Source organism: Medicago truncatula, chromosome 3, assembly GCF_003473485.1.
Source record: "Medicago truncatula cultivar Jemalong A17 chromosome 3, MtrunA17r5.0-ANR, whole genome shotgun sequence".
Lineage (NCBI taxonomy): Eukaryota > Viridiplantae > Streptophyta > Magnoliopsida > Fabales > Fabaceae > Medicago > Medicago truncatula.
In genome coordinates, this window is record NC_053044.1 from 36,919,073 (window position 1) to 36,943,659 (window position 24,587).

The window sequence follows — 24,587 nt, forward strand, 5'->3', positions numbered from 1 at the left end:
TGTGTCCCACAAGTAAAAGTTTCAATGGAATCACTCTATCTCAATTTTAGTGATGAGATAGATACCTTTAGTATTGGAACTTGAAATTGCATGCCCATATATTATTTCATTAGCCATCTAACGTGTATATGGTTGAGTCAACGGTTAATTTGATTTACTTGATCGTTCAAGTCAGTTGTTGGGACATCAACCTGAATCTTAAATAAATTGAGTTTTTTTTTTCTATTGTAGTAAACTGCAGTTAACTTGGTATTCAGATTTACTGAATAAGTGTTCATGATTTTGTTGTGTGGTTCTTAAATGAACGAAACACACCAATTTATAGAAGTTTCAGTGTGTCGTGCACCACAAAAACTATCAACCCAATCTAAACCACGCAAAAAACCATGTTGATGAATTTATAGAAGTTTCTATGTACGGTCAACCACTTGTGGCAAACTCGTTTGTGAGGTTCTCTCTCCATTGACGTTCCTATGACATACCCTTTTAGAAGTAGGGCTCGTCACATCAATTTCTCTACATACGATGTTGGTCTGGGTGGTCTGGCTGCCTAGCTTGAGCCTATCTGGATTTTCAACCATATGTACACAACAAGCAGGGCCGTCCATGGGGAGGTGCAAACAGCTCAATGGAGCTGGGCCTCCCCAATTTTGGGCCCAAAATTTTTTTTTTTTAAAAAAAAAAACTGCACTGAAAATAATAATATATAGGCGTAAGCATTGCAGGATTGACAATGCAAGACATGTGGCCCAGTGGTTTAACTCGGTAGTGCAGTGCTTAGGGGCTACAATTCAACTCCCAGAAATGCCATATGTGATATTTTTTAGTTGTATTTTTTTCCACCATGATAGGGTTTTTTTTTGGCCTAATTTTAATGGATTTGAGGTCTATATTTCATCAATATTTTCTCCTTCTACTTCTAATTACTTATTTACAAGTAAAAGTATAATATTACTTATTCTTAGATTACATGTAATTTTTGGCATGTACTTGTTGTATAAATCGAAAAGTTTTAACAACAACATTATAATTATTCTCTAAGAAAATAAAATAAAATAAAACATGATAAGTTTTTTTTTTTTTTAATTATATTTTTTAGGGGCCTATTTTTATTAAGAGAGTCGGGCGTCCAATTTCACAGGGACGGCTCTGACAACAAGCAACAGAAGAACAAAAAACCAATGAAAAATTTATTGAAACATTTCATCAAACACTTAGAACACAAAATATACATACTTTGATCATTGTGTTATTTCAATTATTTTTAAACTACCACATTGCATTTAAACTTGGTTCAAACAACATTCACAGTTAATACATGCAAATATTTGATCAAAAACCACACAAAAAGTCATCAAAAATCTAAACCCTAAACACTAACATATAAACAAAAAAAAAAACTAACATATAAAACTAATAATGTGTATGCTTAAGGATTTTACACACTTACATGACACATACTTGTATTTGAAGAAATTTGATTGAGATTGATTTCTTGAAGTTTGGAGTGATTATGTTTATGTTTTTTAATACATGAGAGTTGTTGTTTCTTTTCTAGTATATGATCAGTGCAAAACGGTAGTTAACTGCTACTGCTGATGAGTGAATGACAGTTAACTATTATTCATCAACTAACGATAGTTAACTGCCATGAGATATTTTTTGTCAGTTGAGGATACCTAAGAGCAGACCATAGGTGCCTAAAGAGCAATTTTCTTATACTAAACCTCAAAGGTAAATGCAATCCAGGCCCACATTAACTTTCTATGTGACTTAAGTTAAAGGAAAAAAGAAAACTTCTTTTCTCACTTCTTAAAACTCGCTTCCTTCCAAATGTATTAATTCAAACCAGAAAATTTATTAATTCAAACCAGAAAAAACACAATTTTCTCTCTAGATTAACCGATTGCAACGCGAGAAAATTAGTGTATTTTACCGTCCAGGTTGATTAATCCAGCAAGTGTAATTTTTAGGAAAATAAAGGAGGATAAAAGATGAGCAAATGGTCACTTTAATTCTGATTTTGCACTTCCTTATCACATAGGTCCTTGATTCAGGATTAAATACAAATTAACCCTGACTCTGCACTTTCGTTATCACTTTAGTATCTAACATTAAATAATTATGTTAAGTGTGTCACATGGACTAAAGTGAAAGTAGAAAATTATCACTTTAGCCCCTGAACCAAAAATCAATATCCCCAACTTGAATCTTAAATCCCTTAAATTGAAAATCTCAAATCCATAATTTATTATCTTATTTAACAATATTAATACAACATTTTTTTTGTTTTTGTTCAAAATATAGCATTATTTTATTTAAAATTAAAAAATAGAGATTAATAATATCAGCATAATTTTTTTTTTACACAATTGATTGTTTAATACCGTGGACAAAGTTTTACCGTTAAGCATAAAAAATATATAAAACTTTCAATACAATTTATAGAACATAGAATATTCAATACATCTCAAGAAAAAAAAGTTTACAATGTTTAGAAAAAGTCACTTTTTTTTTTACAAGAGAAAAATGTCACATATTAGTGTATATTTTTTTTAGGGATTTAGGGATGATATTTAGGGAATTGAGATTCAAGTTTGAGATATTGATTTTTTGTTGAGGGACTAAAGTGACCATTTTTTACTTTCATTTTAGTCTTTGTGACACACTTAACATAATTATTTAACGCTGAGGACTAAAGTGACAACGGAAATGCAGAGTCAAGGACTTCTTTGTATTTAATTCTGAGTCAGGGACCTATGTGACAACGAGGTGCAGAGTCAGGGACGAAAGTGACCATTTGCTCATAAAAGATTGAATAAAAGTAGTCCTCTTAAAGCATCTCCAATGGGAGGTCCTTACTGAACAAGGATCACTCCCCGTTAAGGACCTCCCATTGGAGGAAGAGATAATGAGTCCCCGTTAAGTAACGAATAACTATATAAGGTACATCTCTCTCCTAGACAAATAACGGGTCTCATGTTTAAAAAAAGTAATAAAATATGTATTATGTGGTCCCACATAGAAAAGAAGTAATATTTTAATAATTAATAGTTGTTTTAAATATTATTTTATCTATTTGTCATCATTTTAAATAAAATTTAATTCATGCAAATTATTATTTATATTTTTTAACGAAGGAATGTAAAATTTGTAAGTGTTTAACTCTATTAATATTTCAAAATAGTTCATATCTTTGTCAAAAGTTTCTCAATTAAATCTTCTCTCTATGTTTTTGTTATATGACGAGGGATTTGGCTGAGAAACTTTTGACAAAGACGTAAACTATTTTGAAATATTGTCAAATGTTTCTCAATTAGATTCATTTCTCTTTGTTTTTGTCACATGACGAAAGACTTAATTGAAAAACTTTTGATAAAGATATTGATTATTTTAAAATATTAATAGAGTTGATGACTAATTTGAAAGTGACTTACAAAGATAAGATAAATTTGATGGTTTACTCACAAATAATTTATTTCTAACCAAAATACAATATTCTGTTTTTCTTTAAGGAGAAATACAATATTTTCTACTTATATAGCTTGAGTTTTAAATGCTTATTTACGGAAAACATTATAATATTGTTTGCTTTGCCTCTTGTTTGAGTTTTCATAATTTTAATTTTTATAAAAGACGTCTCATTTGAAGAGTGTGGTTATTATTTATAAATTACTCTTAAAAAGATAAATATATTTATCTTTTAATTTGAGATAAACTCTTTTTATTATTAATTCATAAATCTCACATATGTTGAAAATAAAATTGTTTATTACGTTATAAATTTTACTTTGTTTTCTATTCGTTTTATGTACATAAAATATCCCAAATTAACCCTGCTTTACTCTTTCAAATAAAACCTTGCTTTCTGAAATAAATAAATCTTAAAGTGAAATATTTGTTTAGTCCCTCCTATAAGACTACGATCTTTCAAGTTCAAAGTTTATGTAAATAGTTAAAATTAAATAATACTAGGTCGATTGAAAGTGAAAATAAAATATCTTTTGCCGACATCCGCTTAGACAAGACGTTGCTATCCGTTTCAAGTCCTCTAGAACAAGTTTTCCTTTTCACAGCAAACAATTTCATTCAAATAGCAAATTAAAGAATGACACACTTACAATCTAAATGATATTATATAATCCTAATCCTTGGATGATAAAGCAAAACAATGAAAATTAAGATATGGATAATTTGAAAAATTAATCAAAGTGGACTAATCTATTGAACCTAGAAGCAGCATCTTTTTTGCAAATGAACTACCTAGTTTTAAGAAAGTTGGGTCTGACATGACATCTATTCTATTATTAAAGATTATCTGCCCTAAAAATTATAAATTAGTTGAACTAAACAAACTTAACCAAGAAGCTGCCTCTACAAGTTCAATGTGTCCCATTCTTGTCAAGTATGAACGCTGCATTAATTTAATTACCTTATCTAATGAACGATAAATGAATTCAACTGACTTTTCTAATGAATGTCTTTTTCATTATAATTGTAAAATATATATTCACACACACAATATACAATTCGGCAGTTGTTTTTAGTAAATTAATTGGTTGTTATTAAAGTATATTGTTTAAAAACTATTGATTATTTTGTATAAAAAAAACTATTGATTATTAAAAAGTAACTAAAATCCTTCAACAAAAAAAAAAGTAGTGACTAAAAGGTTAGTAACGCTGTCCCAAAAACAAAAGAAACTAAAAGTAGTAACATGTCAACGTAGGTTAGTTCATTGATTAGAAAAAAAATCAAACAAATTAGGTCATATTTTGGGCTTGTATCAATTATCAATTAATTGTCCAATTAAGGGAACGTCCAAAAACGGATTTGAATTTTCTGTTTTCATCCTTCCCTCTCTTTCAAGCAAAATTTAGTGTACGAAGAGAGAAAAAAAATAAAGTAAAAAAAGAGTAAAAAAAGAGTCCTCTCAAGGAAAAGAGAGCAAAATGTGTGTGAGAGATAAATTATTGAATGAGATATTTTTTTAAAGGGAAAAAACTTATAACATTTTATTAAATATCAATTTAATGATATGCGACGGTACAACAATGGAGTTATAGAAGTTGCATGTGTTACCTATAAGATACACTTTTATTTTCGATAAGTATTTATTGTTGTCATAGGTGTTGTGTCAACAAAATTTAGACTTTATTGAAGAGGACCGCGAGTCAACATATGATCAATCCTTTTTTGAAAAAACGTGAAATAGTTCGACAACAATAGCTAGAACGACAAAGGTTTCTGATGAAGATGATTTTTTTAAGATTTGAGATTTTAATGAAGATGATGATGATGAACATGATATGTATTTTTGGTTTCTATTCAAATTACACAAAAAAGGACAACAAAGTAAAAATTTAAAAATATAAATGATCGAAATGGAAAAAAGACAAATTCTGATCATAAGTTAAGAAACATCATGAGACTTTGCCTACCATATTGATATTATTTAGTTCGTGTTTACACCTAAAAGCAATTGTTCAGTTAGTCGAATTCGACAAGTATACGATTATAACAATTAGGCAAGGAAGCCCCTCATCCGATTAAAGGATATGTGATGTCAGAATAGCCGAGCGAGTAAGTTGATTCTTTCTCAAGACTACTAAGTCACAACGTGGGTTGTTGAAGACTCAAAACCTAGTCAAGGATATAGTGAGACTGAATAACGATGGATCGTCACTGATTTGTTGTTCTCAACGCCAATAAACGCTCTGAGGAATGAGAGACTGAACATGATAAATAGTAAGATTACACATAAATAAACCGTGCCAACAAAGGATGTTGATTACCATTTTAATATTAATTCTTTCCTTTTTTTTTTAATCAAACTAACACTTATTTTTGCATGTATTTTCTATTCTTTAATTTGTTCAAAATGTTACAACTCATAAAAAAAAAAAAAAAAAAAACATATTTACTCTAAATAAAATGCACACTTTGTTTTGGAGTAGAAAACAACTCAACTCAACTCATGAAAGAAACCAATGTCTTGTCTGTATTGTAAGGAAATTAATCATGGTTAAATAAACCAAGAATAAACGGTGTTAATTATGGGGACACAATTGAGGTGGTACTAGAATAGAATGTGACGCAAATTTTGTGCAAGTCCACGTGGTGGAACCACGGAGTGCCAGGCTTTGTAAACTATGCTATCAACTGGACACGTGGATCGGCAAAATCCTAATTGGTGGACTGTGCTTCTCTACCGAAAAACCATTGGCCCAATTGGGACCTCACTTTAATCCTTCTCCAATGTCGACACTCGATCGAACTTGGTAGCATGTCATTTCCTGAACTGCAAAATTAGCAACGTTATAGCTCCTATTCCGCGTGCTCTATCATTCTCTAATACTCATTTTTTTATTGGACAAAACTCATGTGAATTTCATCATATTTTATGTAAAATTTATTCTTGTGTGGTGTTCACATGTATGTTATCTAATAAAATAGTGAATGTTAAATAGAATATTCATAACACTTCCATACCATATATATTTTGTCAAACTCTAAGTTTATTTGATTTATCTATCTTTACGAGAGAGTTAAACATAAATGAAAGTTTAATATTAAAACATCTTCAATAATTATTTTATTAAAATACAGCTAAAGTGTTTCACACATACACATCACTTATTTAATCAATTCTCAAAAGAAATATATGACAATTCTTGAAACAATATCAAGTGGGTCTTACTTATTGTTGAAATATATGTAATTTTTTGTAAGGATGTAAATTTCCTTTAAAATATATATTTTAAATTAAAATAAAATAAAATAAGAAACACAGTAAAAAAACGATGGTAAAATGTTTGATACAAATTGAAGAATGTAAACGGCAGAAAAAGCAGTTAATAACGGGCAGTTCCCGAATTTCGTTTACGTATAAAAATACAAACGTGGACCCCACCTTCTTCCACCTTTCTCACCATTTCGCTATAAGTACAACATCATAGCTAACATCTTTCTGTGCTCTTTCTTTCACAACACACTCCTTCATTTTCTCACATTCCTCTTCTCTTACTTCATTTTCATTCTCTCGACAATGGACCAATTCAACAACGTTGATCTCGAATTCGCTAACTTCGAAGATTACGTCGAATTCGAATTCTCTGATTTCGAAGACGAAGAACAACAAACCGTCCCAGAAAATCCTCCTCGCCGTAACACCTACAATACCGACTCCGACTCCGACTCCGACTGCGAAGACGATTTTCAAACGGTACCGTTTCTTCACTATTTTCGTTTATTTAGGCTTATTTTTCATTGTTCAATTCAGAGTTTTCATTTTGGTTTGGAAGAACAGAGTAATGTAAAGACTGATACTTCAGCTTTCGAAGCACGAAACGGGAAAGATATTCAAGGAATTCCATGGGAGAAGCTTAATTATAGTAGAGATGAATATCGTGAAACTCGTTTGAAACAGTATAAGAACTACGAATGTCTCACGCGCTCTCGTGAGGACCTTGACAAGGTTAATTTCTTTTTATTGTGGAAAGTTACTGTTACAAATTTCGTTGCGGTTTTCACTTTTCTAAACTTTGTATATTTTTTTTTTTCTTTCGGTTATTAGGAATGCTTGGAAGTGGAGAAAGGAAATTCGTTCTATGATTTTCAGTTCAATACCAGGCTTGTCAAGTCAACAATTGCGCATTTTCAGGTAGAAAATTTGTTCATTTTATTTCTATATTCATTTGGTGGGATTGTATTGAGTTGTGCTTGTTCATCTGTGTTAAACTTAATTCACTAATATATTTTTTATTTAAACAGAATTTTTAGTTGATTGTATTAGTGTTGATTTTAAGTTATGTTTTTTATTAATTATTTAATCTGATTAATTGATTGTTTTATACTACTACATCCAGCTGGTGCTTTAGTTCTTTTTTTTTTTTTTTTTTTTTTTTTTGAAGGAGCTGCTGCTTTAGTTCTAGTAACTGTTGTTTGGAGTCATACTTGACTTATGAGTTATGACTATTGACGCGTTTGGGAGAGTTATAACCTTTTTATAGTTTATTTCCATAAGCTCTTTAGGGTAGCTTATAAAACAACTTATAGCTTCTTTTTTTTTTTTTTTTTTTTAATCGGCAAAATATTAACCAGCAAGCCCGTGCAAACTAATAAGCTCGGGTGGAGGAGAAAAAAAACAAAATACAAAGGGGAAATTGGTTGCCACAAACACACGGCGCGAACAAAAACACCTTAAAACCACCACTAACCAAAAACATAGCCACTGATCCTTAAAGGGAAACCAGCAGAAACACCAACACCCGCATCACAGTATAAAAGCGGATCACCCAAACAAAACAAAGCAAACTTATAGCTTTGTATGAAAGTAGTTTGACTTTATTTTATCTTTTGTTATTAAATATCTTATACATAAGCACTTATATGCATATGCAATAAGCTATTCATCCAAAACAGGGCCAATCAATTTTTTATATCTATAATTTTGGTATTATAGTCTTGCAGGATTATGTAACCCATATTTTTTTTGGCAGGATGGATTTAGAGGCGGACCCCTTTATATAAGGATTTAAAGGAAATAGTTTTGGAATTTCATATGTATAAACAGACTCCCTAACAACCTAGTATAGTTTGAGGGGTGTTTAACTCTTTAGAAACTAATTTGTCAAAACCTCGTTCTTCCACGTGCACCAATAGAAATTGGACAAAACTTACGTGCGTCTTTTTTGGTGTTATACTTATGTGCGTATGGTGTTGTTCTTCTTCACTTAAAATTCACTTTTGATGCTCTTTTTGCATCTAAGTTTTGTCCATAGAAATTATGTCGATGACCTTTCATGTAAATATTTATGTGCTGGTATAACTTATGCAAAGCTCATATTTGGAAAATTAAATCTTCTTTATGGTAAATTCTTTATCAAAATGTTTCAGTGCTCATATTTGGAAAATTAAATCTTCTCTATGGTAAATTCTTTATCAAAATGTTTCAGTTGTTTCCTTGTAATTGACCTTACTTCAGAATTTTGAGCCTTAATTTTTTTGGGAGCAAAATGTTTCCCAAAGATTATTTTATCCTATCTTGTATACTCAAATTCTTTCTTAAGACGAACTCGTTTTTTCAAAAGAATTATCTCCAATGGACACCGTATATTCTTTCTAATTTCTACAGTCAAGAAGTTTTCATGCCAATTGATGGATATAGATGCATAAGGCTATGGTATGAGTTGCATGCTTAAAATTTTAGTGATTTCTTGTCAAGTAAAAAGTCTTTTTCTTACATTCAACATAATGACTTCCCACCTTACCAAGCCCACATACAACACTTGAGATAAGATGTGAGCTTTTTGACTCTAAACCATCATTTTCCTGCCATTTAAGGTTCTGTTACACATGAGTTGTAACATACCACTACTGTTCTAACTGGATTTTGCAGAGTATTACACTAAACAATTGGTCACTGCTAGTTAATTTTTGTTAATACCAACAATCTGTTCAGTGTTTTGAAGTCAAATAGATTAGTAATGCTTGGAGAGGAAACAATACATGGTTGACATATTGTCTCCAATTACTCTTTTATGTGGATGGATTAAATTTGGTGGGATATAATTCCTGACAATGTAATTAGCTGTCTTAGTTACCACTTATGGCACAAAGATAAATTCCGTACTTGCATAGTTGCAGAAAAGCCACTGTAACTGTTACAACAACTGTTAATACCAAAAATACTAATTCTTTAGCTAAGTTTCAATATTACTGTTATCTGCACTAGTTTTCTACTACTCTGTGCATGATCATTCCCTTATATGGTTCATGTATTCGTCCTCGGTTTAATTGATACACACATATGTGCATGTAATGACTACAAAGTTATGTGTTTCTGCAATATAATATAATTTATTGCTTAACCTGTTTATGCATTTAGTCCTTCTATTTCTCTTTAAAGCAGGTGTAAGGTGAGCAGCTTGGGAGGACGTAATTTTATGGTATGATAGGAAATATCTGACCACATTTGAGAGGGCTCTAACAATATCTGCTATTAGTTATTTATTGATTTTGTCTTGTCAAGAGAAGCCTTGCCTCATGACGTTCGCCTGTATATTTCTAAGATCTTCTTGTCTATAGAATATTAGAATAATTATCTTTAGTTTCTATTTACTTTGAGTTTTTTTTTTTCTCCTACGTTGAGCACTTGATTACTGGATTTACTGCTGTAGATATTACTCAGCATTGTTTAAAGTCAGTCTTTCTTCATTTAATGTTTTTTTTTTTGTTTATTAATTCCTTGGTATATTAAGAACTTGGTGTAATTTGTTGCAAACATGTGTAAGATAGATAAATTCTCTAATATTTAGTGTTGGCTTTCCAATTAGATACCGATTTCCATGATGCCGTGTGATTGATTGTGCATTGACCATTTAGGCATTTACACTTGATGCATACAAACTTGATTTAGCAACAATCATATGCACTAACAGTTAACTAAACACAGATACCTTCTATTATACCCCACTGTTCTAACACTTAGAGTAATTGTTATTCATAGATACTTTTGTATTTACGAGTCCTGTTCAACGCTAGAATGTGGTGCCTGATTTGTTTAGAGTGACATCAATATCTTACTTTATGATCATATATTTCTCCTTGGGTGTTAATATTGATATTATCAACATGTCTTGTTTTTGTAGCTGAGGAATCTGTTGTGGGCAACATCAAAGCATGATGTTTACCTTATGCAAAACTACTCTGTGATGCATTGGTCCTCATTACTACAAAGGGGTAAAGAAGTGCTTAATGTGGCAAAACCGGTTATTCCAACCCTTGTACGTGGCTACTTATTTTTTATCAAATGAAATTTGTTTCTTTTGTCCTCAATTTCATCTTATTTTACTGTCCTTATGTACTTTAGCAGAAGCATTGTGGATTAGCCCACCCTGTCTCGCGAGTGCAAATTAGCACCATGGCTGTTAAGGAAAACTTGATGGTGGCAGGTGGTTTCCATGGGGAGCTTCTTTGCAAGGTAGGGCACGTCGTGATTTCTTTCAATTGAATAATCAGTCCTAACAACTTATGAAGGCCCCCTTTATAACACTTTTGAATTTTTTTTACCAGAATTTGAATCATTCTGGAGTTGCATTCTGCAGTAAAATAACTACAGATGATAGTGCTATAACCAACGCAGTGGATGTTTTCCGCAATCCCAGGTAAGCATCTAAATGAAGCATAAATTTTGAACTTTTGTGGATTCGGTTTCTAACTCAACTGTCTCTTTCTTTGCAGTGGGTCGTTGAGGGTAATCGCAGCAAATAATGATTCCCAAGTTCGGGTTTTTGATGCAGAGAATTTTGCTTCTCTGGGTTGTTTCAAGTATGATTGGTCTGTCAATGTGAGTGTCATTAACTGATATTTATGTTATTTCTGTTACTGTTTTGATTTTAAGTAAGAACATTTGCAAATAACAATTACTTTTGCTTATCAACAGAATGCTTCTGTTAGTCCAGATGGAAAGTTGTTAGCTGTTCTTGGGGACAGTACTGAGGGCCTGATAGCTGATGCTAATACCGGGAAGGTAGTTTAATCTAAAGATGTTTTTTAGCTGTTATATTGTCCTTAATCTTTTGTTTAGATTCTGATTATATATAATTTATGGTATCTCTCAGGTCACTGGAAACCTAAAAGGGCACTTGGATTATTCTTTCTCATCTGCTTGGCACCCCAATGGACAAATATTGGCTACTGGGAATCAGGACACAACATGCAGGTTGTGGGACATAAGAAATCTTTCCGAGTCCATAGCGGTATTAAAGGGAAGAATGGGTGCAATAAGGTCCTTAAAATTCACATCAGATGGAAAGTTTTTGGCCATGGCTGAGCCAGCAGACTTTGTCCATATTTTTGATTCACATTCTGGTTATGTACAAAGTCAAGAGATTGATATATTTGGTGAAATTGCTGGTTTATCTTTTAGCCCTGACACAGAGGCTCTGTTTGTCGGTGTGGCTGACCGAACCTACGGTAGCTTGTTAGAGTTCACGAGAAAGCATTATTATCAGTATCTGGACTCGATGATTTAAGCAAGTAGAATGCTCTCAAGATGTACAGAGATATGATCCATGTGCATATCTACGGGAAGATTTCTATCTACAATAGGTTTAAAATTTGCTTTTGCAAGATGTGTTTTTAAAATCATTTTGCCGTTGAACTTGGTGCTGCAAATAGCAAATTTTGCTCAAGAGAGCTAATTTAGTTAAGGTTTTTCCTTTTGTTAGAGGTTGAATAGTTTGAGTAATTTTGCCTCCTTCTTTGCTATTGTATATTTGAAACAAATCAAACATTATATTATAGTATTGCTTTGAACTTATTTTCTCCATCCAGTTTAAGGATTTGGCAGAACAGCAGTTGCACACTTGTATGTATGTCCCAACTCCCAAGTGGACTTTGTCTCTTTACTAGTCCGTTGTTTTTACGCGCGATTTTCTCGGTGTCGGTAGTTTTTTAAAGACTAATCTGAAATTTAAATCAATTTGACAAAAAACATGGGAGTAATTGACAAATCAATTCGAATTCAAGAGCAGTTGAACTTGGATGAGATGGTATATGATTTCTTCTAAAACAGAAAAATTAATGAGTTGTTGTAGAATAAATAAATAAAAAGAAAGGAATTGAATAATTAAGCGTGGAAAATAAGGCGTGCTCCCTTAATACTCATTTATTTTTTGAGCATTATTTTTCCTATCCTATGCATTTCCTCGCGCGTCCTATTTTTTGGGTGAAAAAATAAGTAACGGATTTTTCTGAATTTTGTAATCCAAAAACTTCAAAAAATAGGGCGCGTTACATGATGTTCCGGATTACATAATGTGGAAACCCTCAAAACACCATTTTTCAAGGTAAAACAGTTCGGATTATATAATCTGAACTGTATCAGCACAAATTCTAAACATGTTTGTAATATGGATAGTCATTTTAGGGACAATATTAATCTTCCTAACTCTCATCCTTCTGTTTTGGGTAGGGCTGACAATGAACCGAACCAACTCGATTAAAGTTTGTAATTCGATTCGACAATTGATTCGTTGAACTTGGTTCATGAACCAAATGAGTCGAACTTGAGCTGAAAATTAAGTTCGTCAACTAATTGAGCTAAAGTTGAACTATATGTAGTTCGACTTGTTTGGTTCACGAGATGACTCGATTATATATATATAAGGATTTCAAAACTAAAATAGTCCCGCATAGGAACGTACATGAAAAATGGAGAATACAATTATCTATAATAAGAGAAACATATGTCACAAGAAGACAAAACTGGATCTGGTGGTTGCATACCAATGTTAATTACTATGTAATAATAGCCTCATCTAGTCCATTAAAAATTGGTATAAATTTCAATATATTTATGGGTCAAAAATTTCAATTATTTGACTTTTGAGTTACGTTATTCAAGTGGTTTTACTCATTTTCATACCTAAAGTTATGTGCTTTGAACAAACGAATTGAACCTAATGAGCCGAACCAAACTGTTCGTGAACTTTAAACGAGTCGAACTTGAGCTGAAAAAAAGTTCGTGTCAAACTCGAACCAAGGCTCGAACCGAGCCAATTCTTAATGAGTCGAGTCGAGCTCAGATAGGTTCGATTCGACTCGACTCATTTCCAACCCTAGTTTTGGGTCATTGTTACTTTTTCTTAGTTAAAAATCAGATTTTCGGACTACTTGATCGGATTGCTCCGAAACTTGCCCAGAAAATCAGAAAAAAAAAATTCAAGTGGTTAATGACTCCCATAAAAGGGACTTGTTACGGAACTCCGCCCCACAAAATCCAAAATTCCATCGTTTAGACCCATTTTTAATTTTTTATATTCTCAAAAAAATCCGAAAAAATTTGCATTAGTTTTATTTGAATTTTAGAATTTTTTGGGGCTATTTTTATGATTTTATTTGATAGGTTTTTAGCATTTTTTACTTAGTTTATTTGTTGTTTTTAAAAGCAAAACTCAAAACTGCTGAAATGTGAGAGAGTCTGATGGTTGATTATATACATATGAATTGTCCAGATTATAAAATCCGAAATAGTAAACATGAATCCGGATTTTAAAATCCGGAATGCACAAGGGCATTTTTGAAAATTTTACTAGGCGCGGAAGAAGGCCATAGGGTGGGAAAAGTAATAGTCTTATTTTTTTGGTGGTTGGAATTTGTTGGGTATGACTAATAGTCATTTGTATTCACATTAAGAAAAGAAAAGCTCCAGTCTCATAAGTGTAGCTCACTTGGTAGCTATCAGAAATAATTTGTGTAGGGGTCGGGGTTTGAATTCCGAATTTTCCACCTTTTCACACATAATGTGTGTGAATCTAACCACTAGACTATGACAAAACTCCTTCGCCTAAATTTAAATTTAGAGGTTAACTCTATATCATTTAACTCAAACCTCTAGAGTTATCTAACATTTAATATCCTTCTGGCCAACAACTATAACATTCCTTCTTTACAACTAAAATGTGTAAAGGATTTTATCAGTAAATATTTCTCCAAAAAAAGAATAATACTAGCACTGTATATTTTTATTTGATAAATTGGAATGCGAGGTAAGTTACAAATATTTCTCTCTTAAAAATAAAAAAAAAAAAATACAATATTTGAATATTTCCCTATAATTCATTCGGTGAGAAGTTATGAAAGGTTAAAAAAAGGTGTTACACTAACAAGTGTCTTAAGGGCATCGTTTATCAAATGCAGGGCCGGCCAAACATGTCAAGAGGCCTAAAGCAAATTTTATAATGAGACCTTTTAAAATAAAATAAAAAATTGCACAGTGCTTATTAAAAGCATAATAAATCACGTTTTGTTAAATTCAAGATTTGAACTTAGAACCAAAAGGATTTGAGGCCTTAAATTTGACTAAGTAAGCTAGATAAATACTTATTATTAGTATGTCATATTAAATATTTATAGCTAAATTTACTTATTTTGAGACCTTTTTCTAAACTAAAAATTTGAGGCCTAAAGCCCTTGCTTGGGTGGCTTGGCCCTTGGGCTGGCCCTGATGAAATGTATAATTTTTTTTTTTGAAAATATCAATCAAATACTTTTCAAAGTATTAATTACATCATTATTTATACAAGTTATTTATTTTAGTTCTTTAAACAATACCCTAACACACATCGGTTAGCATTTTCTAAAATAAAAAATAAAAAAATTACAACTACAATAATCCAAGTCTCACCAATTTGAGTGATGATGATTCATATAGCGCACACATTATAAGGAAATCATGTGCAACCTCGTGATCCATACCATATCCATAATAGATAATTTCCATACGTTCTCGTTATTTCCACATGCTAGACATACAGACAGAGTTTACATATTCTTGTATGCCACTTCAATGACTAATTTATGAACATTAACTTATTTAGGAGTGTTCAAATGTGTTAAAAATGACCGAGCTTCTCACAAAATTCAGTCACATTGGTATGCGAAAAACATGAAACAAATACAAATTCAGACGGCTTATGTTTGTTTTCACAGAAAACAACTCGAGTGTATGTTGAAGTTTTTGGGGAAAATCGGCTAGTGAAAAGAAAGGGATATAACAACGTAACGTGAAAACTTTAAAGTAGACGAAAAACCCCGACCGTTACTAATGGAGTTAGGCGTGCTTTAATAATTACTATATTTTTATTAGAAAATAATATGTGGGGTTTAGGGTGTTACATAGATCAACACTTCTCTGAAAGAACTTGCAAAGGAACAGGCGAAAAGGATAACAACTCTTTTGGAGAAGCCAATAGCTTTTGTTGAATCTCCTTTATCACTAAAAGTTGAGATGATGAAAACGAATGCTTTCTAGGGACAACTCATGGAGTTAGGCTTGTTAGCATTGAAAGATCTCTTCATCTTTTACGTTGCATACCAGACCGGGATAAAAAAGTTAACTAGTAAGTATTTGTACACACATAAGATTTGTATATTACTAGTTTTTTACCCGTGCATTTGCATGGGACGATGAAAAAGCATTTTGAAACTTACAAAGTGACTACTACACCGCAACAAAGATCACAACACAAGTCACAACAAATTGCAAATAAATACTTTATATCCCCCATTTAAACTCAAAACTGTGGTTACAATCCTTACATTGCAAGTGAACCATTGATCACAATGAAATTTTTTATCAAATTAACCGACATTTAAAATTACAACCCATGTGTGGCGAATTACGAATTTATTGTTACGCTTACACAACTATGGTTAATTCAACCCTGCAACTGACTACCTAAGTCAGGTGCAGTAAAAATAAGTTCCAACGAAGATTATTGAAAAAACGATCACAAAATATTCAGGAGCATGTGAGTACAATTTGGGGACGGGTTACATCTCAGTGTAGAGTTAAATGACACAACACATGAATTATAACACACACGAACAATAACATTTGTTGGACATTGCACATGGTCTATAATAATTCATATTTTTCCCACCTACATAAGTGTTGATATATTATAATAAGTGTTGATATAATTCATACATAAGATTAAACTTATAAAACATAACACACACGATTTTCTACTCATATAGCATAAATCAAATATCAAGAAACAAATAAAATAAAATTCATAAACAATATAATTCTAAATAAAAAAATATAAACAACAACAAAAATATATTAAACATCACAAATTACAACAACTACAAAATAAGAGTGAACATTGCAAGAGATTCATACATCAATCCAGTTTTAATAATACGACACATTCTTGATATTGATCAAATACTTAAAATACAAATTCTTCATAGATGGTTCATAACCACCATCTTAAAATTTAGCTGTTTGCAACATGAATCAAATACACCGAATAACGACCAAACCCAATCAAATGGATATTCTAAAGCACAAAAACCATAAGAAAATTACAACGTGAAACAGTGATTACGTCAACCTACTCTAGATATCTATCAAAGCAGATTGTAACTATCCATGCAATAATCAGGAATAGGAGAACCATAAACAAAATTATATCCAAAAAACCTGCACTCAAATCTTCATCAATAAATGATTAGCAAAACCCAAAGAAACACAACCAAGGTTATGAATGAAAGAAATTTCTTTCCCATACTGCAGTAATAAGTTCAATAATGGTTTTGAAAAAATGAGCAACCAATGACTATTTATGAGTAAAAACAAAACAGTGTTATGACTGAATTAACACTATTTCAAATGAACGTACGATCACTGTGTGATAAACATCACTATTCATAGCCGTTAATAAAAAGTGAAAGCAAATAGTAGGCTTAGGCACGCGTAATTGTTACTGTTCATACAACTATTCATAGCCGTTGAAAAAGAATGAGTAAAGGGCAAGAATGTCACATAAATCTGAACGGATAAAAAACTAAAATATGATATAAAATTCTCTCATTATTCATCTAATTCACATTTTTTGTTGTATTAAATTTAGAATATTAGCACAAAGCAGGGCCGGCCCTAGTCATAGGCCGGGGGTGCGAAGGCCTAGGGCCCATGCCCGTAGGGGGCCCACAAAAATAATTTTAGGGTAGGGGTGCATATAGCAAAAAGTGGTTTATCTGGGGTATGTTTAGAAAATTTCATTATGAGGCCCGACTACTTAGTTGTCAAATAATAGATGATGGGCTGATCTGTTTAATGTTTTGGCCCTTTTGATGTGATTTGCTATATATACTTGCATATTAAACATTGATTTCTATATACACCCCCTACCTATAAAAAATTGTGTTTTCTTGTTTTCTAATTATGTGTCAAGAAATTGATATGATTTTTTTCAGCCGTTTGTTCTTAATAATGTGTCTCACTAATTATAAAATATTGGTAATATTTATTATCTAAGAAATTGTGAGAATCTTCGTAACAAAACAAACGATATTTTAGTTGAAAAGGGATCTACTTGAAAAATAAATTTTAATCTTTTATTTAGAGGATAAAAAAATAAATTATATTAATATAATAGTGTCAACTTTCTTAGATTGATTGAAAAGATTGCAAATTTAAATTTGACAAAGTAAGATCATATGAGACACACTTATGATCATGTGGTCCACCTTACTTTTTTTTGTGCTATTATTCTCAAGTGCTAAAATTTTAGTCTATATTTCTCAAATGCTAAAATTTCAGTCTATTTTGTATGTGCTACAGTTCTTTACTTTTACTATTTTTTTTTTGTTTTCTTTTGCTTTCTATTGAGTATTTGATTTAATTTAAGATGTAGCCTAAAAAATATTTATCTGGTAGTGAAAAGAAACAAAAAAAATAAAATGAAGAGCTAATAAAATCACAAAAAGAGCTAAAAGAATTATGTAGGGGTCCTTTTTCATTCTATGTCTAAGGCCCCTAAAATGCTAGGAACGGCCCTGGCACAAAGCATACTATAACTGCAACATCAACAATCAAAACCTCCAATAATCTTACAAAAATTGATCTAAAAACATAAATATCAAGACAATAATCCACAAAAATATTACAAAATTCATCTACACACACTTGAACACCTTCAACTAAGACCGTCTATGATCAAACCGTTCCTCCTTTTAAGATATTTTTCATACCCCAATTCTATCTTTGATAACCTCGAATCTATATCTATTCGTCTTTCATAACTTGCATCAACTGCCTCTGACAACTCAACATAAGAAACTTGCATATCTTGAATATCCTTGACAACTTTTTTCCCATTTCTCATAATCTTCTTGTGGTGCTTCCTCATGATCGTCAATATAATAATCAGCAGATGTTCCGGCAATCCATAGTTTCTCAATGGCGTTGAAGATTGCAGGATGTTCTTGATCTTTCACATTAAATTCATTTTCAGTAACAACATGCTCTTGTTGAACAAAATTATATATTGCAATAGCCTTGTCATACTCACGAATGTTGAAGCTAAATAAATCAACATAAAATCTAACTATGGGATACTCATGAATGTCATACTCACGAATATTGAAGCTAGGTAAATCAACATAAAATCTAACTAGTGAGATAATCATTAAGTACACGAACATTTTTTTATTAACCATCTTAGATAACAAATTTATTGTTTGAGATATGGTGAAAATCGTAAGTCAAGAGCTACCTTATTTAGAAAAACAAATATTTAAAATCATATCTTCCATCCCTCTAATGAACATTAGAAAGGCAAATATTTAAAATCATATCTTGCGTTGTTATTCATCAAGGATTTTCAATTTTCAACAACAAAATGAAAAGCACGAGTGGGAGTACATTAAAGATTTGTAAAAAACAGATTTTACATGCATATGGCCCAGCAAAAAAAAAAAACTACTGAAAAGTAGTATTACTTGGAGTAGACATTAGATTTTCAAAGGACCAAATACAGCCAGTTGCCAAAATCACAACGGATAAAAAAACGGTTTAAAAGGTTAACGACAAAAAAATTAACCAAAAGACACTTATGCATTGATATGAAAGTGCTTCATTCAATACAACTTACTTAATATTCATAAAATATTCTTTATACGTCGATCAATTTTAATTAGAACCAATCCCAATATAAAAAAAAGTCTAAAATTCTTACTACGTGAATAAAATCTAGGCGAGCTCTTAATTTATCCATTACCAATCTATGCACAATGTAAAAAACAATCATGAGCGTAAATATAAGAAAATCGTAGTGTTTTTCCTATAATCAAAAGACAAATAGTCAAAACAGTCATTTACACATAAATAATCATTAGTTTCCTTTATAATCAAAGGAAAGTGGGTAAAAAAATGTAAATCTTTCACCAATTAAACATTGAACAATAATCATATTTTGTCACAATAATAACTTCTCAAGCCAATACTACAATGGAAAACGCACAGAACAAATTATAAAAATGAAGAAAAATAAATTTACAACAATAATAAAAAGGAATATAAAGGTTTCTTGACTTAATTAGAATGTCATAATAGGAAGGGGATAACACTACAACATCATAAACAAATACATAATTAAATTATTACACCAATGTAAAATATTAAAACTTAATAGACTGGAATTTAGAATGTATCAAAAGTATAAAACTTAATTGCACTTTTGACCCTCTATGTTTCAAGAAGTTGCGATTGTGGACCCCTAACTAGTTAAAATACAAAACAACCCCCCATGTATTGGATCTTTGGCAGTTTTGCCCCCTTAACTAATTAAAATACAAAACAGCCCCCTATGTATTGGGTCTTTGGCAGTTTTGGCCCCCTAGACCAATTTTGACTTGATCAACGCTGACATGGCACTTCAAAGCCGCCACGTGTGCATTGTTTTAATTAAAAAAAACACATATAAATTAAAGAATTAAATAAATGAAAAAAAAACAACAAATAATTAAAAAAATAAAAAGAAAGAAAAAAAAAAGGAAGGAAATTGTGTTCCAAAATCTGATTCTAGCTCTTCTTCCTCTCATCTCTCTCTAAAACACTGATTCAAGAACCTGCTCCATTGACAAAAACATGGAAAAAGTGGAAAAAGGATGAGTAGCTCAATGCAAGCACGATAAAGAAATAATGTTCTATTGAATGAAACGAAAGTTTCGTTTTTATCAAAAGAAAAAGGAGCATATCACATGCACTTTGACATATATAAAGGACACAAAACAAGGCAGCTATATTAGTTGCATGTTGCTTATACATAACTAGAATAAGAATTACACCTCCATTATTCCGTAACAATCCAATAGCCTGATATATTTATCATATAAATTCTTTTTTTTCTCCCTTACTCTGTCGTTTCCTATCTGTATATTTATTATAAACTGCTCAGTTATTTGTTAATTGGCAGTTATAAATGCAATATTATCAGTGTCAGCATGAATAATGCAAGAATATCTGAATAATCTTTAATAGTATGAATATCTATTCTTTAATCAATTCTTGAATCAATTAAAAAGTGTTTTAAAACTCCTCATCTGAGACACAATAACTCCTACATGTTACCTTGAAAGCATGAATAAGATCTCCCTGTATTATCAATTTGATGATCTCCTAAAAGAATCAGAACAATCACATACTCTGTTCCTGAATGCTACAACTAGTTTACCTGTGTTTGAAAAATTAGAATGTCACTTTACTTCCTCGTGTTTCTGGTTACAATTCGAATACGAGAAAGATTCAATCGGAGCAAATCCATGGTGGTGATGAAGCAGTGACAGAAAGCTTCAAGATTTTGGAACAAAGGGTTTTGGAGAAAGAATCAGTGTTTTAGAGAGAGATGAGTGGAAGAAGAGGGAGAATCAGATTTTGGAACACGATTTCCTTCCTTTTTTTTTCTTTCTTTTTTATATTTTTTAATTATTTGTTGTTTTTTTTTTCATTTATTTAATTCTTTAATTTATATGTAGTTTTTTTTTTAATTAAAACAATGCACACGTGACGGCTTTGAAGTGCCACGTCAGCGTTGACCGAGTCAAAATTGGTCTAGGGGGTCAAAACTGCCAAAGATCCAATACATAGGGGGTTGTTTTATATTTTAATTAGTCAGGGAACCAAAATCGCAACTTCTTAAAACATAGGGGACCAAAAGTGCAATTAAGCCAAAGCATAACATAATACAACATTGACTCTTCAATCCTTAAAGGGAACCCCTCCGAATAAAATGATACAAATTACTCAATAATACACGGCATAACAAACAAACATATTGCAAAATTGCAATTAAAGACAACCTCTCAATCATACACGCACGATCATATAACATTTGGTCTACCACCCCTGCATCAATAAAATTGAACAATTATATGTACAATAAACCGTTGAAAGTGGACATAACATATGTTAATATCTCAACGTCAACACAAAGATGATAGATTTAAAAATATGCATATGATTCGACCATTTCACCTTCCTCAAACAATAATTAATATACATGAATCTCATAGGACAGTATGCAACATATTCAATAAATATTAGATAACTTACTAAACAAAGGAAATTAAATTGAACCTTTCAATTTCAACATAAATGCAACGGGGAGGATAATTCACAAGCAAGCATAGATTGTCCCCCACATTCAGCTTTGCCTCTTTAATAAAATGCTTCCAACCATCATACAAATGAACCTTATGGTATTCCCTCTTTTTTTTTTCTTTTTTTTTTTTTTCCTTATGGAACTGATTATGTTTAGTAAATTAGAGCATAAATAAGTTCAAGTTACTTATTTTACAACTCAACCCAATAGAAATATGGTTTACCTTTTATTGAGTAACAAGGAAAATCATAGAAACTGGTAGAAAATGGAAGAAAAGAGAGAAAATGAAGAAGCTAGAAAATAGCTTGTATTATTAAATTACTTGTGAATGGAGCAATTACAAGTATTTATAGAGTTCCTATTTGATAGACTACACTAAGCTATTGTATACGCTATCTTATAGGATTGTATCCTTCATCATAACAAACTCTAAAGTTAGTTACAACCGTTTTCTTTCACTAGAAGCTATGTTAGCTTGTGCTGCAAGCAATTGAGACTTAGTGTGTTCTTCTTTCTTATCTTTCTGTTGTGAATTCGATGAAAATCACACAGAATATTTTGATTCGCTTCTTAACATTTTGATTCAGCTAAACTGCAGTTAACTGTCGTTATGGTTATCTAGGTAATTTTTAGGCGTGGGAGAGCAATTCTTTAAGTGTAAGAGCAATTTTCGAGCCACTTTCTCTTGTTGGGCTTATCTTGGAGAGCCCATGACTATGACTGCAAATACAAATGAGAATACCTCATTGTGACAAGTAAGCAAGCAATGGAGTAAGATGAATAATTCTGCTCTTTATCCAAACTGTTTTGCTCATTTCTAAAGAAAATGTTCAAAATGCCCTTACGTGACTTAAATCACGCTAGTGTATACTTTACGTGTGTTAAGTCAAGCAGCGTAACTTAACTCACACACGTTATAGCTCTACGTGACTTAAGTCACGCACCATTGAGCCTTCGCGCGAGTTAACTCACGCTAGTTAGAATAAAAATTGCGACAGCATCAATTTGAATAAAAATGCGACCGCGTGAATTCGAATAAAAATTGTGTACTGAATAAATTCTAATAAAAGTTACATTACATTACATTCGGGAATGTTCCTTCCAACTACAACAATTATCTTACCCCTGAATGGGGTAAATTCACACTCGTAAAACTGCCGGACTCCAACATTCGTCCGACATTTCTATTGTTCCATTCAAAAGATTAAATTGTTGTTAGGATTGGTTTAGATGATGGTATTCAAGTGTCAAAAGAATAAGGTCCATTTATTGACACTTCAATACTGTCATCTAAATCAACCTAACAACAATTTAATCTTTTGAAAGGAACAATGGAAATGTCTGACGAATGTTTGAGTCCTGCCGTTTGACAAGTTTGAATTACCCCATCCAGAGGAAAACAATTGTTGTAGTTGGAAGGTGCATTCCCTACCTAATTACGATCTTCTGGCGGAATCAAACTTTGGATGATATCTTCAGTTGATCTCAGCATATCGATCCACTGGAACATGATGTGCTCCCAAAACATGTTCTTCACGTTTTCGTCGTTCGTTAATTCCACCCAAGTGAATGATACTCTCCCCTCGTCGAGCGTTTGACGTTTATATCGAACGTATTTCACCCTCCTTGTGTCTTTGGGGTTGACTCCTTGATTGGATTCATTCAGTTGATCTTTGAGACCTTTTAACGTTACACCAAGGCACCAAACGTTCAACCTCTGAGGTTCTCCGCCGTTGAATTCTGCGTGAACGTCGATCCACTCGGCCATTATTGCTTCAAATCTACACAATAAGAAATTAAAAATAATCAATGAAAAACTCATTCAAACATTTCATCAAACACTTGGAGTGCAAATTATACATAAACCCTAAAAATGATAACTACAACATAAACATGCAAACATCATAACAATTAAGCAATATAAGTCATTTGCATGTAAGATTGTATCATATCTTGCAAAAAAAAAAAAAATCAAAATTTAAACAAACCCTAAATCTAAATAAATGTAATTTAAGTGTAAAAAATCTAACATGATCATGCAAACATCTAAACATCATAACAATTAAGCACTATAAGTCATTTGCATGTAACATTCTATCATTTCTTGCAAAAAAATTAGAATTTTAACAAAACACTAAACCTAAAAAATTCTAGATTAAGTGAAAAAATCTATCATACCAACATAATATAAGTGAAAGCTTACTTGTTCTTGTTATTGGAGTGTTGTTTGATTTGTTGAAGGAATTTTGGAGTTGGGTAATTTGAGAGAGATTTGAGAGTGTTGTTTGAAAATGAGGCAGAATAAAGCTCTGCCTACGTGACTTAACTCACGCAGGGACAATATGGACATTTATTTTGAGAATGAGCAAAACAGTTTGGGTAATGAGCAGAATTCTAAGATGAACGACACAACTATTTGATATTTTATTGCATCGTTATCATTTACTCATTTTCTGTTGGCTCAAGTGAGTTCACACAAAACCCTATACAATCTTGATAATCATTTACTCATTTCCTTATAATTTTAGAAGAAAGTTTTGTTTTTTTGAAGGAAGAAGAAGTTGACATGAGGTTTTATTGAGAAATTTATGAAATGAAAATGTTTATAAGATTATAATGAGTGCT

General features: G+C 31.6%; 1 protein-coding gene across 4 annotated transcripts; it reads left to right on the forward strand.

Annotated features, from left to right (window-relative positions):
• The first annotated feature begins 6,963 nt into the window (after positions 1 to 6,963).
• LOC25489425 (uncharacterized WD repeat-containing protein C2A9.03) lies at positions 6,964 to 12,357 on the forward strand. 4 transcript variants are annotated; one of them, XM_024778462.2, is made up of 10 exons: positions 6,971 to 7,225; positions 7,310 to 7,477; positions 7,577 to 7,663; positions 9,914 to 9,950; positions 10,653 to 10,787; positions 10,874 to 10,984; positions 11,077 to 11,168; positions 11,245 to 11,350; positions 11,447 to 11,533; positions 11,625 to 12,357. In XM_024778462.2, exons 3-10 carry the CDS (start codon positions 7,611 to 7,613, stop codon positions 12,036 to 12,038), a joined length of 1,035 nt encoding a protein of 344 aa, XP_024634230.1. In that variant the 5' UTR covers positions 6,971 to 7,225; positions 7,310 to 7,477; positions 7,577 to 7,610; the 3' UTR covers positions 12,039 to 12,357. The 4 variants fall into 4 exon arrangements, with proteins under 4 accessions (XP_013460860.1, XP_013460861.1, XP_024634230.1 ...); XM_013605406.3 differs by lacking the exon at positions 9,914 to 9,950 and having other exon boundaries at positions 6,964 to 7,225; XM_013605407.3 differs by lacking the exon at positions 9,914 to 9,950 and having other exon boundaries at positions 6,964 to 7,225; positions 10,877 to 10,984.
• The last annotated feature ends 12,230 nt before the right edge of the window (positions 12,358 to 24,587 follow it).

Coding starts and splice junctions, on each gene's coding strand:
- LOC25489425 (XM_013605406.3), top strand. CDS start 7,049: ATGGACCAATTCAACAACGTTGATCTCGAATTCGCTAACTTCGAAGAT. Junction 10,788..10,873: donor AACCGGTTATTCCAACCCTT/GTACGTGGCTAC, acceptor TATGTACTTTAG/CAGAAGCATTGTGGATTAGC. Junction 11,169..11,244: donor GATGTTTTCCGCAATCCCAG/GTAAGCATCTAA, acceptor CTTTCTTTGCAG/TGGGTCGTTGAGGGTAATCG.